The sequence below is a fragment of the Priapulus caudatus genome, unplaced genomic scaffold (genome assembly GCF_000485595.1).
Source record: "Priapulus caudatus unplaced genomic scaffold, Priapulus_caudatus-5.0.1 Scaffold15, whole genome shotgun sequence".
NCBI lineage: Eukaryota > Metazoa > Priapulida > Priapulimorpha > Priapulimorphida > Priapulidae > Priapulus > Priapulus caudatus.
Genome location: NW_014577076.1, coordinates 173,030 through 193,814, shown reverse-complemented (window position 1 = coordinate 193,814; position 20,785 = coordinate 173,030). Strand labels below are relative to the sequence as shown.

At 45.0% G+C, this 20,785-nt stretch overlaps 1 protein-coding gene across 2 annotated transcripts in view; it reads right to left on the bottom strand.

Annotated features, from left to right (window-relative positions):
• The window catches only part of LOC106809922 (probable assembly chaperone of rpl4), a 98,170-nt gene that overhangs the window by 41,366 nt on the left and 36,019 nt on the right, over positions 1-20,785 (bottom strand). The window contains exon 11 of one of the 2 annotated variants that reach the window (XM_014813172.1): positions 19,820-19,912. The exons of the other annotated variant lie outside the window; for it this stretch is intronic. Within the exon in view, the coding sequence (XP_014668658.1) occupies positions 19,886-19,912 (27 nt within the window). The 3' untranslated portion in view covers positions 19,820-19,885. Of the gene's footprint in view, positions 1-19,819; positions 19,913-20,785 lie in introns of those variants that run through there. 2 annotated transcript variants of the gene reach the window in all.

Sequence of the window (20,785 nt, the reverse complement as noted above, 5' to 3'; positions counted from 1 at the left end):
TACAGAGTGTATGTGCATGTACGAAAATTTACATAGAAGCCGTTTTCTACAGGATTTATGAAGGTACGTTGAAATACGTCTATGGTACCTCTGCGCTCCTGCTTAACTCTAAACCACCCCGCCGCCGAATACATCACGGCCGATGACCCACTAACTGTAGATACTCGATGAACCACGCGGCATCATGGAGCGGCTATCTAGGTCGCCAAGCCTGACATGCTTATGCGCTCTATATGACGTCCGCTGCACGCGCACCCTCTAACAGATTCCCAACTTCAAAGCAGCCGTAATAATTACTCTCGATAACTCCCTGCTTCTCTCGAGCAAAGGCTGAAGCCACAGCTGCGTGTGGACGCCTGCTCCGATTTGATAATCAAGCTCTCCACTGTATCTGCATCGCGTGCGTATATATAAGCACGCAATGCGATAGATCTCGCATGTGCACACTCACGCGTAAAAGCACGCCGTGCATGTGCAATCATGCACGCGTGCACGCACGTGGGCGTGTGCTCTAATACATATATCAAGAGCTAATAAACACCTGGTGTTTATTAGCTCTTGCATATATGTATAAGACTCCCTGATATATCGGAGGCACGCAAACACGCCCGTCCGCGCGAAGCCACCTCTTGCGCTCCCCCACAGCACTCCACTGCTGCACCCGCCATGCAGGGATTATGATCATCAAAAACTCTCTCTCCCCCGCTCATATGGATTTCGATGTCAACGCTTTCTATTATTCGGCATTGATTCGATTGTTACGCCGAGGACTCCGCGTATCGCAGTCCATGCATTTTTAACGAATCTAATTATCCTATCAAATTTTCCTAGCTTATTAACAATGCCATCGTGAAAGGGCACGAAAGAATACGCTCATAATAGATCGTGAAGCCAGAATTATTCACTTAACTGATTAAAATACAGTGCTGTTAATTAACTAAACTGCACCATAATTAGCTGGGTATAATAACGTGTCCCAGGCAACAAACACTGCGACATAGCTTACAACATTTATGAATGCATTCATGACGGGAACTGTCTGGTTTTCCAACGTATGGCATCATGGCTGACACTGATACAGTGATATTCAGACACACGGATAATACGTTTATCACAGGCAATTTGAGCATGCATAGAAACCTAGTTGCGTGAAAATTGTAAATCCAAACAAGAAGGAACTACGTACCAACATACGCGCAGGTGAGAAATATGCTATATAAAATGTATGCACACAAGCATCCAGAAGCTACGCGATAATAGAATGTCGTAAGACGTTATGGCACTGTGCCAACTCATCTGCTAACATTTCCACCATCAGCTAATCAGGAAGCAGATGCATCTTGTTAGTATAGCAAGAGGGTCTTTAAATTATCAGTATCGACTATATTGATTACAGCTAGGCAAACAGAGACAGTAGAAGAATTTGTATTGGCTATAGCAATCGTCAGCTAAAGACACGCACATGTCGGGTGCATACACAGTGAAGCGCCACGAAACGAATTGCAACCCACTAAGATTTAAATTCCAGGTGATTTATCATTTGACCGAATTTAAATGTAGCAACAACGCAACGCGAGAGGAATGTGTCCCTGAAGCACAGTCCACTGCTGCCGGTGCACGCATGAGTGCATGCTAGCATGAACCTATAGCTCTCGTACTATTTCACACACCACGCACGTCTGCGAGACCGCCGAATACACGACTATCACCGACCCTAGCGAGAATGCAATTTAATCCACTGGTTAGTCCAAAAAGAAAAAAAGAAACTGAATGCAAGTCTGAATAGCAAGTTATTAAAGCTACCGGATTTCCTTAATCATATTTTGTCCGCTGTGCTATACTGGCTCCCAGTACCAACTACAGCATCTTCGTATTCCAACACAAATATCTGTTGTGATATTTTCGTACGATCTACGCGAATACTATCATGAACGTATTTTATAGCTACATGTTACCCGATACCTCGAGCGAAATCGATATGTAAATGTACATTTTAATACACATTGTTCTTGGCGTTACTATTACTACTGCAGCCTGCGTATATTATCACCCCATAATAGATTACAAAAGGGACGCAGAATATCGCGCATGACATGCGCTACTGCGTCGCAGTGTGCGCGTCGGCAACGCACTTTGTCATCGAGATGCAGTCGGGCGTGCTGCTGCTGCTGCTGCTGCTTCTTCTTCTTCTTCTTCTTCTTCTTCTTCTTCTTCTTCTTCTTCTTCTTCTGCTGCTGCTGCTGCTATTGCTACTGCTGCTGCTGCTGCTGCTGCTGCTGCTGCTGCTGCTGCTACTGCTACTGCTACTGCTACTGCTACTGCTACTACTACTACTACTGCTGCTGCTGCTGCTGTTGCTGCTGCTGCACACTGCCCGCAGCTTCTCGTGGCATGCGTGCTAGCGCACAGTAATCGCGGTTGATGCCACACGCGTCGCGCTCGTCAACTGGTGATGAAACCCTCTGTCAGCATATCCAGCACCGCGCGTATAGGCAGTGACAGCGATGCACCGACAACGATGATGCGCGACGCTAGGCGCATCGAGGCGGACACGGTGCGTGGAGCGAAACGGGATGGATGGTTTAATAAATCTAGAGAGCAAGGCATTGATAGCTGAGCAGGGCGTGGCAACGTGTGACTGATGGTGGAGGAGGCGAGGCAAAACTGACAGCGGAGCGAGGGAGGAAAGATAAGGTTAAACTGCAATAGAATGCCGAGTAAGACAGGATGGATAGATGAGATGATGCGTGGTAAAAGCCTGGACGAGACAGGATATTACCGTAGATGCATTGGAGGGGGGGGGTAAGGTGGATGTGAGGGGTGAAGTAGGTATACTAGATAGCTGGGGGTAACGTATGAGAGATGAAGGGGCTAGATAGGAGTAATGGCAGGGCAAGGCAGAACATGATGGGAGTGTGGTAGATTACAGACATCGTATTTCCAGACGACGCGAAATTGAAGAGACGATGAGACGGAGACGCATATAGTGCACCAATAGACGGTACTCAGATAAGCATGGCAGAACAAAAAGACGCGCGAGGGTGGGCCGTGCACGGTAGAGTACACGGCGAGTCAGGGACGGAATTATGCGAGCGAGTACATTACTCATCCTTTAGTTGCGATACAGCCGCGGCCGAATGAGTGAATGTGATATAACGTATTTCTCGCCGTAAGTCACCTCCATGTCGGGGCTGATACTATCAGGACTGTCATAATATCAAGAGCTCATAATAGAGGGTCTCTATTATGAGATCTTGATAATATAGATACTATCTTATCTACTCTCCTGATCTATACATCGAAGCCCCCATTCCCATGCTGTAGGCATGCGCCACTTTCACGTCAAAAATTTACAGCAATTCATATGCACCTGCCCGTGTAGACTTGCCCCTCGTCTGCTATTGATTGCACAATACAGGCCTTTGAATACTTGGCAACGAACTTCTACTATTAGAATAAACATAGAATGGAATAGATATTGTAGAGGTTTTTGGTACTGGAATTCCTTAGAAGATACGAAGGCCATACAATGCTGTCTGCGTCGCGGAGAATATAATCATAATATCTCGAAAAGGGGAAAGATTTATCGTTCATATTCTGCACATAGGAGTATGAAAAATGGTTTAAGGTCGTCCGAAAAACATTAAATATCATGATGGCAAATAGTGCAGTCTTTATGAGTAAACATTGCTGGGCCCAGAGCGAAACAATTTTAGCCGTGACCTCTTGCTTTTATTGTACTTTGCGTAAAGTACATAAAGTGTATATTCAATGAAAAGGAATGACTACCTATTAGGCTACCTATGTACATGTTTATTCACCACTGGATAACAGACCGAACATGAAAAAACATACCGAAATGCTTAGCGGTATACGAGGAGAACTACGTATATTTAGGATAAGACTAGGCTTTTGTTTCTTCACCACTAAGGTAATGACCGGGATCCTATGGTAGGTTATACGAGCTACATCTACACTTTGCATGTTTCTCTGTTCCACACGTGAATGACACGATAACATGACAATTTACGTGTAAACTGTGAGACTGCCAGACAACGTTCGTATTCAGGTGGATAGACGTTAACTATGGCATTTTTAATGGAACGGCGAACTGGCATGGGAAAAGGTATGTACACGGACACATAATAATTTTTAACTCACAAACTGGGGACTTCGCTGCGGTTTCTGTTACAGTTTCTCAGCATCCTCATGAGGGAAAATCTGTGAATGACTGGTTATCATATATACCGTGCTTCGCGTATCTCGATCTGTATCAGCTCAAACACTGGAAAACACCATTACCTGTTCTGCTAAGTTCCGCTTCTAAGAATGTATTACAGAATACAGTCCTGCCAGTACAGTAGTCCACAATCAGCGCCCTGATTATAATTCTACGTTATGATCATCCTTGTCGAATTAAGGTTAACCGAATATATATACACACCCTAAAGATGAAGCATTTTCTCCTCTGGCTTGCCCGTACGTACCCCCATGCAGCTCAGCCAACACATTTCTCTCACTCAATCCACGCGGCTTTGATATTCGCATGCAGCAGGGCAGCAAGAAACCACATAATGTTTAATACATGAGCGCGTCGGGGGGGGGGGGGCGCTTACGCTAGCAGAAGTGTGCGACGAACGCGGGGAGCCTGTCGTGCTCAGCGAACTGTTACAGCGTACCCCTGCGCGACACATGACAATCAGGCAGCATTATGTCCCACACGGCGGCTTCAGACGCAAGCGACCCTGCAATCGTTAAGACGAACTTAGCCTAGTTGGCCGAGCGTAGTCTTCACCGATAACTAATTCGTGCGTAACAATTTTTCAGACGGGGGAATGACAGGGATTATGCTGTCACAAGTGTGCCGATGTCTGGCGACGACTACTGTGGAACTCTTTACTATCGGGGCAGTCTATTACTGGTGCGGTGTAATGATGCGTGCATGGATGGCATCGCTATAGTCCACGTCTTCTGCCCAATTAGGATGAGATGTGCGAGTCGAGGAAATGCACGAACTCGCGCAAAAAATCTTATCATCCAGAGTTATCACGCGAATTTCCTCCTCTATTTTGTGCGAAATAGTATAGTAGAAGAAGCATGCAGAGCAAAGGGAATCATCATGATCGCGTGTGACAACTGTTTGAAGCCTGGCATGCAATATGTATACTCCCCTTGCATGTCTAATATCCTGCCTACCGTGTTCAAGATAGGTTCCATCTACAATTACTGTAGAGCGACGAGATGTACGCCGAGAATAGTGTCATACGCGGTTCTGTACCTGTTTGAACTCGTGTGAATTAAATTGCAGCCTGACTGAAAATTTGCCTTCATCAAAAAGATGGAAACCGGCATGAAAATAATATGTCAGACAGCACTTCGCAATGCAGTCGCGTTCAGCCATACTGGAGGAAATGAGTCGCTCTTGGAAAAACTTGTTATAATTAATTAAATGCTTCTTGATGGGAGATAAGTACGCAAGTGACTTCCGTGCAATCTCGTGTGCGATACTAACACCCACCATCAATTCTTCTTCTTCGCATCCGGTATGCCATGCCCCCCCCCACCACTGCTAAATTTTGCACCAATTTTTATTGAGTGCATACATGTATATATATATATAATATATATAATATATATATATACATATATATATATATATATATATATATATATATATATATGTAAATAATAATATATATAATATAAATATATACAAACACCCACATGTAACGCAATATCACATAACCTAATTATTGAAGCTAACTGTGACCAAAGTAGTGAGCCAAGCGCTATTTCGAGTAGTCAATCATAACATCCATGAGTGACAGCAGAAAACACTAGTCTAAGTCTCGTCTGTTTTGTCTCGTTTCCTTTACACTGTGACGTGTTACAATTACGTGCAGTATAAGCAACATCATGGTATGTCGAGGTCTAAAAACACGCTAAGAACATTTATATGTTGCATAAAAAAATAAATTCCATAAACCTGCGTTTTTTAAGTAAAATTGGCAGGATCGCACATGAAGCTAGCGGTGAAACAAGTGAATGAGGGAGCATTATGTTTACGATAGTGAACGAGAAGTTACCATAGTAGAGAAGTTCCAATTCGAGGTGGTCGTTATCGGACGAGAGAGGAAGCCCCTGAGGGGGAGCCTTGAATGCAGAGAGATTCATATCGAAGCTAGACGAAACATTTTTTTCAACCCGGCGAAAAACGCAGCGAAATTACTTAAATACCGAAATATATACGGGTCGTGCTTATCACTGTCGATTCCATGTTTTTTAACGGATTCTATGTTTGTTAACGGATTTTTGATATAGGTTTTTTCACATGGTATAAATAGTGTTCGAATTTACGACGAAATACACGCTAGCAGAAGTATATATATATATATATATATATATATATATATATATATATATATATACGTCACCGTATGTATAACACGACAGTGTGAAGTAACACGACAGACCAGCACACCTGCTCATGAACACAGCACACACGCTGAACGAGGCAGTAGAAATATATAATTATATGATGCCACGACGAATGGCAGCTGTCTCACTTATTTTGGAGTATCGAATAGTATTGGCAAACATACTATTATAATTAACAAACATACACACGGACGCAAGCACGCACGAATACACATGCAGACAAGCACGCACGCCCACACACACATATATATAGAAACATATATTAAATTTCCTCTGAAATTTCGTTACGCTGAACATCTCTGAGTTTTCTTTAATTATAGGATAGCAGGATGTTAGAGCGTGGGTAAATAGACATTGAACGTACGATAGAATATATATGCATTCATATTCAATAATGTGGTAAACTAAACGACATACTTTAAATTTCACACTTTTTCCCATCAAGAACTACTTACTATTCGTCCAACATGAATATACTACAGTAACACCACATCGGCAGTATGGCCAATGTTTGCTAACATTATTATGACGTGCACCACATATCCTCCTGATACATGTATTGTAACAACATACAAGAAAGCCCGTACAACGACCAATACTGCGATTATCATGTAATTGCGTACGCCACAATATTCCGCAACTGAACCTTTACAAAACACGTGAAGTCACGCGAAATCTGGACTGCAGGTGTGAGAGGGTCGTAAAACACGAATGAAAATGACAGCTAGATACGCTCGCGGGTACAAGTACATGCACGGATCAGTGCGTTCATAAGTTGTCGAGGATGTACGCGTGTTAGAGGAAAACGCGGCGATCACTATTACCTGCCACTGCAACTTTAATGTCATTAATGGTCATAATAACATATATATATATATATATATATATATATATATATGGTCATATATTAGTTTGTGGTTTAATGTCATTTAGGTTAGGGTTAGGGTTAGGGTTAGGATTATCAATCATTAATCATTAATGATATCAAAAGTGGGAACACTCCTAATGGAGCGTTAGCCCAACTGCAAAGGACGAAACCCTGCCTTATACTACACGTGTGTAAGTTCATACTCAAAATCACAGAATTATAGTGAGGCCAGGTGCGTACACACCGCAGATGAATCACACTCGAACGAAACATCGCCTGAATAATAACAGCTCGCTGCGAGAAGGCTCTACCAACTACAGGCTACCGGCGACTGCTCTAGGATAACAACACGTTTATACGGAGTATGTGTGCGCGGGGTTGTCGACTATGACTGTATATACGTCACGTACTGCTGTCTTTCACTTGGCTTATAAGACGTATTACACGTTCTGCTTTCAGGTGAGGCGATCGTGCCACAGCTGGGTGCCGTCGAGTGACAGACAGATCTTCAAGCTATTTCCGCAAGCGGTGAGTGCGTATAGTGTCTAATTTTGAGAATTGACGGCTCCGCTGGGTATATCGCCCACTTTCTTCGCTGCCTTACCAACGCTTCATAGACGCATTTAGTTTCACTCTGAGAAGGCCATACACAGCGGAGATTTTGACGCTGCTTAGAGATAATTTCAAGAGCTAATAATACCTTGATAATTTGAAGCACCCACTCTCGCGCCTGCATTGTATATCTTTGGAGGAGTGCCAAGATGCGTCAAAGCTAGTAAAACATCACGCCAGGTAGAAAATGCCTAACCAGACGTAAGGCATTGTTCGTGAACAGCGGGGGTGCATGTTGAAGTGTAAAGCAAAATGTGCGAACGTAACTCTACTGTACGTCTGTTCACTTTAACCGCGACATACTTGCACCCACGCCATGGTCATAATCACTGTGAAGGCGGGAGAGAGCGAGATGGAGAGAGAGAAAGCGAGAGAAAGAGAGAGAGAGAGAGAGAGAGAAAGAGAGAGGAGGGAGGGAGAGAGACAGAGAGAGATGAGAAAAACGTTCCAGTCTGTGAGACAAAACTTGTGAGTATGATTACACCAGGAGTGTATAATATAGTCAGGAGTGAATAATAATATCAAGACTCGAGTACATAATAGAGATACGTCTCATTATTCACTCCTGATATATTATATATCATACACTCCTGATTACACGTAATGACTGACGCCAGCGAGCGAGAGCATTGTACAGCATTGTACAAGATCCCAAGTATCTTTTTCTTAATTGATACTGTGCACGGAACAGGAAAGCCGAAGGCGCTGGCTTTTTATGCAGAATGGGCGGGCATACAAGATAGTATCAACCGCAATATTTGAAACGCGGCGTAAACGTGAAACACCCTCCGTGTCCGCGGGGCTGAACTCACGGTTTTCCCACACGCAGTCATCGCGTATGCCCAGCACGTCATAGCCGCAGTAAGGCGAGTGTATACCGGGATCGGGTAATGGCCTCGCTGCCGCAACCCACGGCGGACGAAGCCATCATTCATCTCACGCGATGGCAAGATCCCGCTTACTCAGCATCTGAAATTGGGTGCTTTGTGACGAGGGAATCGCCGCAGCGGCCGAAGATACCCATCATTCTCGATGATGGGTATCAAACCGAAATCGCACGGCGGGCAGAATCGCGCGCTAATCATTGGATCAGGTGTACAGCATTGACGAAGTGTGAACCGCATTATTGAAGGGCGGAGCGCTCTGACGAAGCGTGAACCGCACTGGAACAGACGACCCGCCATTGAGCGGAAAGCGAACCTCATTAGATCAGATGAACCGCACTGACGAAATACCGGCGTCCACGCGTGATCAGCTGTCATCCTATTAACACTGTCCGCTTGATATTTACACGCCGCATGCACGTGCAACGCAATTTAACTGAATAGCTCTCCTCGCAAGAGAAAGGGGGCATGTAAGAGACAAACCACGGCAAATAAAGTGGGGCGTTGGACTGACTATGAGGGCACTCACTTGTTTGTGATGATACTCGATTGCCGCAACACGTGTCAACATATTGCACGCGCGACATGGCTTCTATAGGCGGGAGGAGTGCTCGTGCCCATTTCTCGCCCTTTAAAGTAACCATTGCGAGAGTTTTCCAGTGTTTTCACCACTTTCATGACACCTACCGTTATTGCTTGAGTAACAATAAAATGTCTTAGAACCTTCGTATTCACCGAAAACTGCCAGTTTCGAACTAATCGTTTTTGTAAACATTCGTTTTCTATCATCTTGAACTAACAGGAAGTATAGATTAGCTTGTGGCGCCACCGCTTATCTGCCATAGGCATAGTACAGGCATGCACTTGTTTTCAACTCATCACCGACACAAATACAAGTTTACCAATTCTGCCATTAGGCATTATCGCCATACGATAAAATTTAGTCTTGTTACGATGTGGTCAAATCCATTTTTCTATACTATAACTGCATAAAATATGAGTATTTTTAATGTTGGTGTAATCAGTGATATTTCCGCTGTCAGGTGAGACTATATTCAGCTTTATTTAGTTTTTCTGAGCAAAAATCTCGCAATAACCGTTTTAACTCTTACTCTCTCACCCTCTCATCTTGTATATCGCGCTCTCCGTATTGTTCTGATTTCTCTTTTATCCCCTCTGTCTTTCCCTCGCTTCCCTTTCCTCGACCACCATCCCCTCGCGTCCATCGATAACAATACCTATTTACTGTATTCGAAGGAGAGAACGCACTTCAGCGAGCAACCTCTATAACTATGCAGCGGTATAGCCTGACTGCTACGCTGCACTCCCACACAGCTCAGCCCCTCGCTCGCTCACGCTCGCATCCCACTCACAAGCCATGGCGCCCAGAGAGGCAATCGTTACTGCGCGACTTAATTGCGAACGCCTAAAAATCTCCGCTGACCATTTCTTCGTGGCCGCATCTCGGCGTAGTAACAGCTCACGTTATTGCCGCGCACGTGTGGAATCGGCGCAGTTTTACGGCGCGACGCTATATAGGAGCGGAGAGTGCTGGGCGTGGCTGACGATACTCGCTTATTCCGCAGAACAAATCATTCCTAACGACAGCCGGCATTCTGAGCGCAGACCGCACGCACGTACGCGCCGCCATTAAGCGCATCTCCCTAGAGGGCGTGCGCTACCTATAGTTGAGCCTATCTCCCTAGGGGGCGCGCGCTACCTATAGTTGAGCCTATCTCCCTATAGGGGGCGCGCGCTACATATAGTTGAGCCTATCTCCCTAGGGCGCGCGCATTTTATAGCCTCCTTGGGGCATGCTACCTATTGTTGCGTATCATCGTGAAAGAAGAAGTTATCGTGCTGATGGCAAGCACGTCTCTCATCAGTCTAGAGGTACGTTTGATTATATTTGTGCATTCTGATTTTCGCTAGTTTTTCCTTTCCGTTGCGTGAGGCGTTAGTGGTGATAGTGGATGTAATTTACTTTCCCACTGCGTCTGCTACGCACTGAAATCCCCGTGTTTGCTTTCCTCATGCAGCTACAGTTTTAGACAAGTACCAACTCAGTAGTCGCGCCTATATCCGATAAATCGACTTCTTGTGAATGAGACTGATTCTTGCATTCAGGCGACGTGCCCCTGTGAGAATTTGAGAAGTTTTATTCTCGGCGGTGATATTGACTGCAAAACACCAAAATGCGTCCTCCCAATCTTTCTGCAATGCAGGCGTTGTTGGCATATACGGGCAATACGCTCACGGCTGTACAGCAACAACGATACAGTGATTTAGCTGACATTATGTCACACCGCGCGGTCGCACCAATAGCAGCAGTAACAACAACAACAACAACAACAACAACAACAACAACAACAACAACAACAACAACAACAATGATAATGATAATAATAACAGCAACAACAACAACAACAACAACAACAACAACAACAACAACAGCAGCTGTAGCAGCAGCACCAGAAGCACCACCACCAACACCACCAACATCACCACCGCCGCCGCCACCATGTAGCAGCAGCAGTGAAAACAGACATGCGGGCTCGTTTGTATGTATATCAAGAGTCCAAAAGAGAAACACTAGTTTTCTATTATGGACTATTGATGTATACCCTACGCAGATTATCCGAGAAATTCTATACGTATACATACATGTTCATGTTACAGTTGTAACAGCGATCGGGAATGTTATTTAGCTCTGATGATTCTACAGAAATGTCTCAAATGAACCCCATTGTGGTTGGATGTAGCAAGGTTGTTACCCTTTTCAGCCAACCTAAAATAGTTCTCAGGAAGCCGACTACCTCGCTCGATAATCGCAATCAGCAAATGCAAGCTAGTAGCTAGTGTGACTTTAAAAATGCGGCTGCCACCTGCATCACTCTTGTTCATTTTTAATTTGATATCTGCGCTCTAGAGTTGGTGACAGACTGACAGTACACCTGTGACCTGGCAAGTGCCAAACATAAGCCAATGGGAAAAAATGACAGTGGAAACAGGCTGAGAAATTTGCCTCATTGGTCGCATGGAAGTGATACGGGAACGCGTTCAGGTAGAATGATGCACCCGTGTTATTATATAGAACTGGGCACCTCGCGCACACGTACACACATATATACAAACGATCACGCACACGTACACGCACGAGACCCCCCCCACACACACACACGCACACACGCACGCACGCACAGACACACGCACACACACACACACGCGCACACACACACGCACGCACGCACACACGCACGCACGCACGCACACACACACACACACACACACACGCACACACACACGCACGCACGCACACACACACACGCACGCACGCACGCACACACGCACGAGCAGACGCACCCGACCTCGCAGACGATCGTGGCAGTGATTCACGCGTGAAGCAGTGTTTTTTTCGCATTTGCAGCCGATCGTGCGATGCGTTTACTGGCCGACTAGTGCTCCCCGAGGATCGAACGCTTTTCCAGTCGACAGATTTTATTATCGCCTTGTTTTAATTACGCAGCGGTTCATCAACGCGTCGTCGCAGCAAATTGCAGCCAATCGCTGACCACGCCGCGCCGCGCCACGCCGCGCTGAACACGGGCCTCCTCCACGTAAATGTATATAGTTGTCCTGACAAAGCCTCGACTCATATTACAAGCGTCGTAATTTTTAGGCAAAGTGCTTTTCAAGTACCAGAAATCAACTGCTATTACTTCAACTTGTCAAGAGGCAATGGGCCTATCCGGAAAGAGCGTCCACTAAACCACCGATAGTGGGTTCCCCAAGCTGCGGAGCCCGCTGCATGCGTCATCATCCAATTTTGTCTAGCAATTGCCACACAGTTCGTAAAATGCAGATATAGTGCAAGTTTTGTAAGGACAATTCAGCCACATGAAATGAAATTTAATCGAAATAGTACCTATGTTCACGACTTCCTCGGATTGCAGACACTTACGGCCGCAAATATATGTGGTATGCGATAACATAACCATGACGAAATGTCATCCAAGGCTAGACAGTCAATTCGCTTTGCGTCGTTTTGTAGCATATTTTATTGGCTCCCTGCCTATACGTGTACGTAGATCCGTAGCTAATTTAAACAGAAATCCTCTACACACTGATGGGAGCGTTCCCTTTTTTCTTCTTAGTTTCTAAACTTCCCCCACCCCCACCCCCACACCCGCTAACCACACCACATCTGATCCCATTCGGAAAGCATTCGCATGTCAACTAGTCGAAATCGAAAGAGCGGTTCGATAATGAATTTGAGCCGAATCTCGATCTTATTTGCTCAGTTTCTTTTGCTGCAATATACCGCCGACGACAGCTTAGCCGCGATCGGTCAACGGCGGCCGCTTCTCAGCCGGACGCGGCTGACACCTTTTGAATTCACAGGGATGAAAATACATTCGCGCATACAAATAAGAATCTCAGAGAACGCGTCCTTTGTCGCGTCGGCTACGAAGCTTCTGAATTTACTTTCACATCGGAGTGGATTTGCGCGCGTGTGCAAGCAACGGGCACGCTATAGACGAGGCAGTGATAACGAATGCTTCTCGAGACCATAAAAGATTCAGTATTTCAAAAACCGATGGGGGAAAATGCTCTTTGTCTGCGGCAAAGCCATAATAGTGGATTTAAAAGCTTATTTCAATTCGTAATTGTATTTGCAAAAAAAAACTTCTCGAAACGTGACAAAGTTGTGAACTTCGAATCTAAACTTTATCTACCATCGCACATCCGTCGTTCACTTAACAACTAACGGAACACTGTCAATGACGATTGAACCTGTCAACAAGTTTGTCCACACAATTCCACGTGTGACATATTATGTCCATCCGTATTTATCTGTCACATGTGTGTCTACATACATATAAAGCACGCAGTTAAAAAGCGTCACGGCTTCCCTGAAAGCAGTCTGCATGGTATTTTATAGTCAGTATATAGACAATCGACTCACTGCCCTTGTCGCTATACTAAATGCCCCTGATTCAGCGTAGGCGTACTTCAGAGCCGAGATTAAAATGTGACGCACATATGCAATGTGCCAATTGAAATAACGGCATTCCAATGCAATCGGCGTGCGTGAGCGTACTGCGAAGCAGACCGGCGCGCAGAATGAATGAACTCCGCACTGAGCCATGATGAACTACGCCACCATGAAACCACGTTTCGCAGATCTGGACACGGAACATGCACAAAAGCGACCTGATTACTTGCCTACCTAATAACGTCGACTCACAATGCTCGCTTCCTTATCTATTCTTGCGTTCATAAATCTCACGGAGGCTATACCGCCGCTGTCGCTGTAAACGTAGCCAAATGATTTTCTCGAAACGACACCCGAGTATTCCTGATCTGATTAAATGGCAGTCATTATTTTTTTATCGCTACAAGTTTCATTTATTGCACAGCCAAGTACCTCCTATAAATGACTTCATCTCAATCACGAAGGCAGTAGAGATTGTTCTTATTATCCAGTCAGGAATGCACTAGGCGATATACTGTCTGATATCGGTCCAATATTTTCAACGATTAAACGTGAGGTAGTAATAAGCGTGGGTACGCGTTTATTATGTTAGGCCTACTCCTGATCCGAGTCTGAATAAAATGCGGTGTGTTGAGGCTCATCGGGGAAGAGTAATAGCTAGCAGATCGCTTCTCAGCCGAAATGCATTCGATTTAAAACACATTTTAAAACGGATGGTTACACACAATCATACTATGGATACCATCATAATTCCATTGTGTAATTTTACGATTGCCCGATTACTTGATTTACGTTACAATAATGGTTGCTATACGTAGGAATGATTAGGAATCTGTGATTTCACACGTACATCGCATTGCAAGATTGGCTAAATCAGGCCAAGTCGAGTCGTACGTTTCATCGGGGGGAAAATCGGCTGAAGCCAGAATTATATCGACAGCAACGCGGGCCAACTTACATTCCCGGGCCACCACGCTAAACGTATGAAACTCGAATAGACTTTTCCGCCACTGACTCACACACACCATCCTCTACACATTACTCTGCCATTACATACATAAATTACATCAGGAGTGAATAATAGAGATCTCTATTATTCGCTCCTGGTTACATGCATGCATGCATTCCAAACATTACACCATGCACTGCCGTCACGGCGGAGGTGACGTAGCAGCACGTATAGCACACAGCGCCATGCAGCGGATTGCGAACGCACTGACCTGAGATCCGCTTTGATCTACGCCCGTCAAAACCGTCAGGCAGCCACGCATTATTTTGCGACGAACCACTGGTTTTCTGACAGGCTCTGAATTCGTTAGACGTAGGAGTCAGCCGATATAGAAGTGAGAATTCGAAATTCTCAATCTCTCCACAGACTTAACATACAGGCTGAAACATATCCGATCGTCTGATTTTCGACCTTTATATTTCTTTTTCATCTTGTTTTCTGCATTTGCACATGGGAAATGCATACGGCTTCCAGTAGAGTGAGAGATAGAGAGATAGAAAGCGAGAGAGCGAGCGAATGCGAGAGCAGACGCGAGGACGAGAAAGGTTGGGGGAGAATACGTGTAATTAATTAAGTACTGCACACTCTAAATGCCCCAACAGCTCATAGAACATAATACCTGCCGTAACTACATTAGAGGAATGCGACAAGAACGAAAGTAGATGGGAAACTGGGAAAGCTTCGGCTTCTACAACATTGTACGAATTGCTTCATCTCGAGTGAAGCGCATTTTCGGCTGCGAAACTCACTATAACTATCCAGTATCCACCCATAGCCATCAACTCTACACACGCCGACTGCGTCGTCTTCGCGCACCGCCGCCGATACGCTTAACTTCACAGCACACGATTACTAATGAGTCTAGATAGCTATTACCTTACGTACTGTAGCATTTCATTGCGCACGTATAACTTGGCGTATAATATCACCTCATTAACACAGTGCCGCACTACATGTTCATCTGCGCAGGGGCGTAAACTCATTAGACATGCGTCTATACATGCCGCACAGCAAAAATTACAGTACCGTACAGAACAAGAGGCCGCGAAGCAGTGCAATGCGCATGCTATAGTGCATTATACGAAAGAATGATTAAACGTTGTGAAGATGCTAGCAAGTATGGAGCACAGAGTGCGATAGGGATTCTTCCTACACTGGACAGGTGGAGCTTCCCTCTGCCGCAAACACTGCAGCCTCACACAGCACTGTACAAGCGCACAGGATATGCACTATAGGAAGTCCATACCGAGGGCTCCACCAAATCCCAGAAAACAACACCTGCATATCTATTCCCACGGAATTAGAATCCTAGATACAGATGCTGACGCATTGTAGAGCGGACCTTCCAGAAATACAAGAAGGTCACGTAATATGATGTTGCATTGCCGACGCTAGTCACCCCGTACTCGAGGAGATGCCAGAACTCAGAGAAGGGGTGCATGATTACGCATTAGAAAAAGGACACTGATACAGTGGAGCAAAGAAGAAATTGAAGGAATGCAGCTACGCGCGTTACTGTCACATCAATGTATACATATGGAGACGATATCCGTAAACATCAAAAACGTTAGAGCAATTTTATTTATACAAGCCAACGACGTTTGTCGCTCCACTGCTATAGTAACACAAACAACACGAAAAAGTGAAAGAAAACAGAGACGTACTGCTTACAACTCCAGTCTGACGTATATCTAATGACACCACCATTAGCTGCGTGTTTCGCCATCAGCTACGTTATTGAAAAATATTAGCATCATGTGGCGCCAGAGAATTTACGACGAAAATATTCACAACCGCCGCCAACATTTTCATCGCAATCTCGTAACAAAGATATAAATAATTACGACATTACACACGGAAATTACTAGCAAATCCGGGATGATTCATTACACGTCACTATACGCAGCTTGGGTATATAAATCTAGACAAGAGTAAACTGTGGCAAAAACACACAGACGAAATATAATGATTTCCACGGGGACTACCGCGACGGACTGTGCGGACTGTGCGGACTGTGACACGAGTAGCATCTCTTTTTCAACGACTGTCTCCAATGCCCAATCGCAATAAGTTTTAAAAAAATTGCAACGATGATGTTCATAAACATAGATAGAAAACCTAGAACGATAAAATAACTAAACAACAACGGATTCCTGCAAATATTTTTTTAGACGGTTTAGGAATAGGCCATGCATGTCGTAATGTCGTCTACCTGTGTTTTAGGAGACAGCAAGTATAAAACTCTGTGCTCCGCCTCCCCTGATTTTCCCGCTGCGTGACCTACCAGCGGTAAGTGCAAAATTACTCGAAAGCTAAGAGCGAGTATAATCCGGCACTACAAGCCTGTCGGCTAGGCGAGTGTTCGTCAAATTGCATTAGCCGTGCTTGTGACAAAAACACATGCAACACGAAGGATACAAACTAACCCAATTACCAGCTCTTTGAGCCCGCAGGTATGGGCAACCGCGTTTGAAAATAGCGTCTTAACTGCGCTCAGCCATGTAAGCCTGGGAGCTCGCCTCACAGTGAATACCATCTAATTTTCAATCTGCCGCCGCTATACACGCCGAAATGGGCATTAGTTGAAGGTGGCATTACAGATTCGTAACCGCAAGCGTGATCAGCCTAATATTACGGCCGAGTTCCTACACACTTCGCCGAACTCCATTACCAAATTTCATTCGATTGCAGATACGGCCACTTAACAACGGAATCAGCGACGTAACTAGAAAATCACCAACTGGGGTGGAAGGGGGCCGGGGCGCAATGCCCATGCACGCAGCCATACATCCACCAACAACGCGTGTATACACTGCCGCTGCATTGCAATACTCCCACGCCAGTATTTGGATAACGTGAATAATTAACGAGGCGATACATCGAAGACCTAAACATTGTTGGTTTTAATTTCCATCGGCATAGAGCATGGTGCTCCTCATTGGATTGCGCTGCGACTGCGAGCAGCAAGCATGCATTCAGAGAATGGTTATATGGATGAGTGCATGCTTACACTGCTGAATTCACGTGAGTGCATAGACCTGTCCCCAATGTTCGAACACGTCTACTCTAAAAACCACGTAGACTCGCAGCCTTTGTGGTTCGCTGGCTGTAAGCCAAGAAGCGATCATGAATTGAGGACGTTTCATCCGACGCCGATGAAAGATTTTCATACATCTTTCATCACTGTACTATCAAGGATGTGTACTTCCTAACTTGCCCTCTCGGTGTGTCTCATCTAAGTTTAATGGCTGACCGAGCAGTTTGCCAGGATTTACTGCCGATTACACAATTTTAAACACCGTTTACTTAAAATGATTTAATGCTTCCTCATTTGGATTTGGATCGTCATTATTTGGCTCAAAACGTGGCTGTGAATGTATACGTGCAAATGTCAGATGCAGTTGCAAAAACCACCAATACTATTACCAATGATGAACATGTAATAACAAGATTGTAAGCGTATTTATGTAGTTATATAAGACAAAGGCAATGTATCAAGGTCGTGTGCCATGGTGAATGTTGGTCTGTCGGCTGGCTACATGCCTCCGAAATACATCTGCTATGCTGAAGCATCTCTTTTCGCATTTCTCGCATGCGACTGCTGTTATCACGTGAAACAACTTCGAACGATGATATTTAACTCTAGGATAATTCGGCAATTTCCTCCCATTCATGCGTTGCCAAATTAACGAAAACGTAAAAGTTGCATTGCAAGCAGGCGTCGCTGTATTATATACAGCATGTAAAATACGTGTTTTATAAAGTAGTTGTGAATTTCATTCGATAATTTACAATGTAGCCATTCCGCGGCTCGGTGGAATCGTTACGCATTGGCTTCGCTGTGGGAAGGTGAGGGATGCGTTACATCAGGCGGCTGCCACACTCCCATCCTTCAGCGTCACACATGTGAACCAACCGAGTAATTCACAATTACTTCCCCCGCAATAAATTCTCAGCAACTCCGGCCTCCTGCGCTCGGCCGAGCAGCAAAAAATGTCAAGCCTCCCCCGCGCTGACGGTTCGGGGAAGACGACGACGCCTCGAGAATTTCCACCAGTTTGCTGATCTCTGATCAATAACGCGGACTGGGCACGGTTAATGGCGTGGCCAATAAGTGGCCACGCGGGCAGCTTTGCGCGGGGACAGATTGAGCACGACTAACCACATCAATCGATCCGCCGGTTTGCCTATCAGCTATGACAACCCTTTCTGGCTGGACTGTCTTAGCCGCGCTGATGCATGTCTGAGGCACATGCTTCACCCAACTTTCGACCAGTCAATTCGTTACTACATTATCTCTAGAAGTTGGCATTCAGCTGGATAACAAGACTGTACGCACGACTATTCCGTGAGATAGTAGATGTAATTGACTATGTCGCTTTCTTCCCGAGACCAATATTTGTAATAAGAAATTGTTTAATATTTTGCAAAAAAGGGCAGAACTGACAGTACTAACGGGAATTGGCATATCCTTATCTGATGAAAATGTGATCGAACCTTTTTTTATTATTTTTAATCCGGGCGAGCTGAGAAACGTAGCTATCTAGAGACACCACATATTTCACCCACATGTCACCGCGCCAAGGTGACATGCACTCGTACCTGAAAGTGTTTCACGATGAAGCCAGTTACAATAGTCGCAATGGTCAATTGCGGTTATTTGTATTGTGGAATTCTAATTAAACACTGCTACTCTTCCACGTGACTGTAGGCCATTTTATCCATATAGGAGCAGAGCGCATTACATGTATGCATTGGCTGAGAGTATTTCCCCACCTCTGTTGACATAGCACCCAATTACTATTGACCGGGCATAATTGAAGTTCAAACAGTCTGGGCACAGTGCTGAATTGTACTATAGATGGCGCTCTTCATCTTATTCGTTACGTTATGTAGTGAAACGGTACATGAAACGGTACAAACGGTAATTTACGTTGTCCTGGTCTTGGATTTAAGCTTGGCTTCTTCTCTTCTTCTTAGCGCTTGTCTTACACTCGCCGGCAACCCATCACTTTGCACGGATTGATAGTTGATTCATATTAGTTGAGCAGATAAACAGAAAAACATGGTTCGTCACACTAAATGTCGAAGTTTTCTTGGATTTCCTGCGAGAAAACGAGGACGAATTGTCAATTAAATGCTTCGGTAAGACAACGCGGAAGCCACCTGTGTTTGCGAGGGGGCGTAATGCATGCAAATGCTTACATGCTTTCGCCGCATCTGACACGCCAGCGCGTCATAGCTTCACGAATTGCCGCAGCAGTGCCACGTTCGCAGAATAGCGTATAAACGAATGCAAAGCGCTCAGTATACAGCAGCCTATTCGGAATCTCGTCTTCCTTCTGCAATTATACGTTCCGCAGTGTGGGAAACAAGAAAGCAACCTGCAGGTGCATGCGTGAAATGCAAGTGACCACATCAACGGGGTAATGAACCAATTAGTTAGGCGCTAACGCGTTGCGCTCATTGAGTTTTTATGTGTACGTGTGTGTTAGCGCAAGCCTGACCTTTGCTAGCATCTCCAGACCACGAATTTTACGGTACACAAATGAGCCAAATGACCCGCCAAACTTATTATTAGGCGAGTCCTCAACGGTGACTGTCGGATTGCCACACATTCATAACACGTTTCAGGACGCACGGTCGACTAAGAGCAGTGAAATTCAGCACGAGAGAGAAAACATGTTCGCAATAAATTTTCTTTTTATCAAATGTATTGGCTGGAAATGTAACAGAGTACAACGCATATCTAGGCGCATGCGCACGCATGCACTCATGGCCACGCGCCCACACGGGAATACCGAGTAAATGTCTTAACAATGACATAGTGTTAAATTCCAACGGCAAACATGCACGCATTATATATAGATGGTGCTTTTTGTCCTGAATTCCAACGCATTTTTTGGCTAAAATCCACTGAATCAAGGTTTAACGCATTTTCGCCAGCGCGGGCGTATTTGTATAGCATCGCAGCCAAT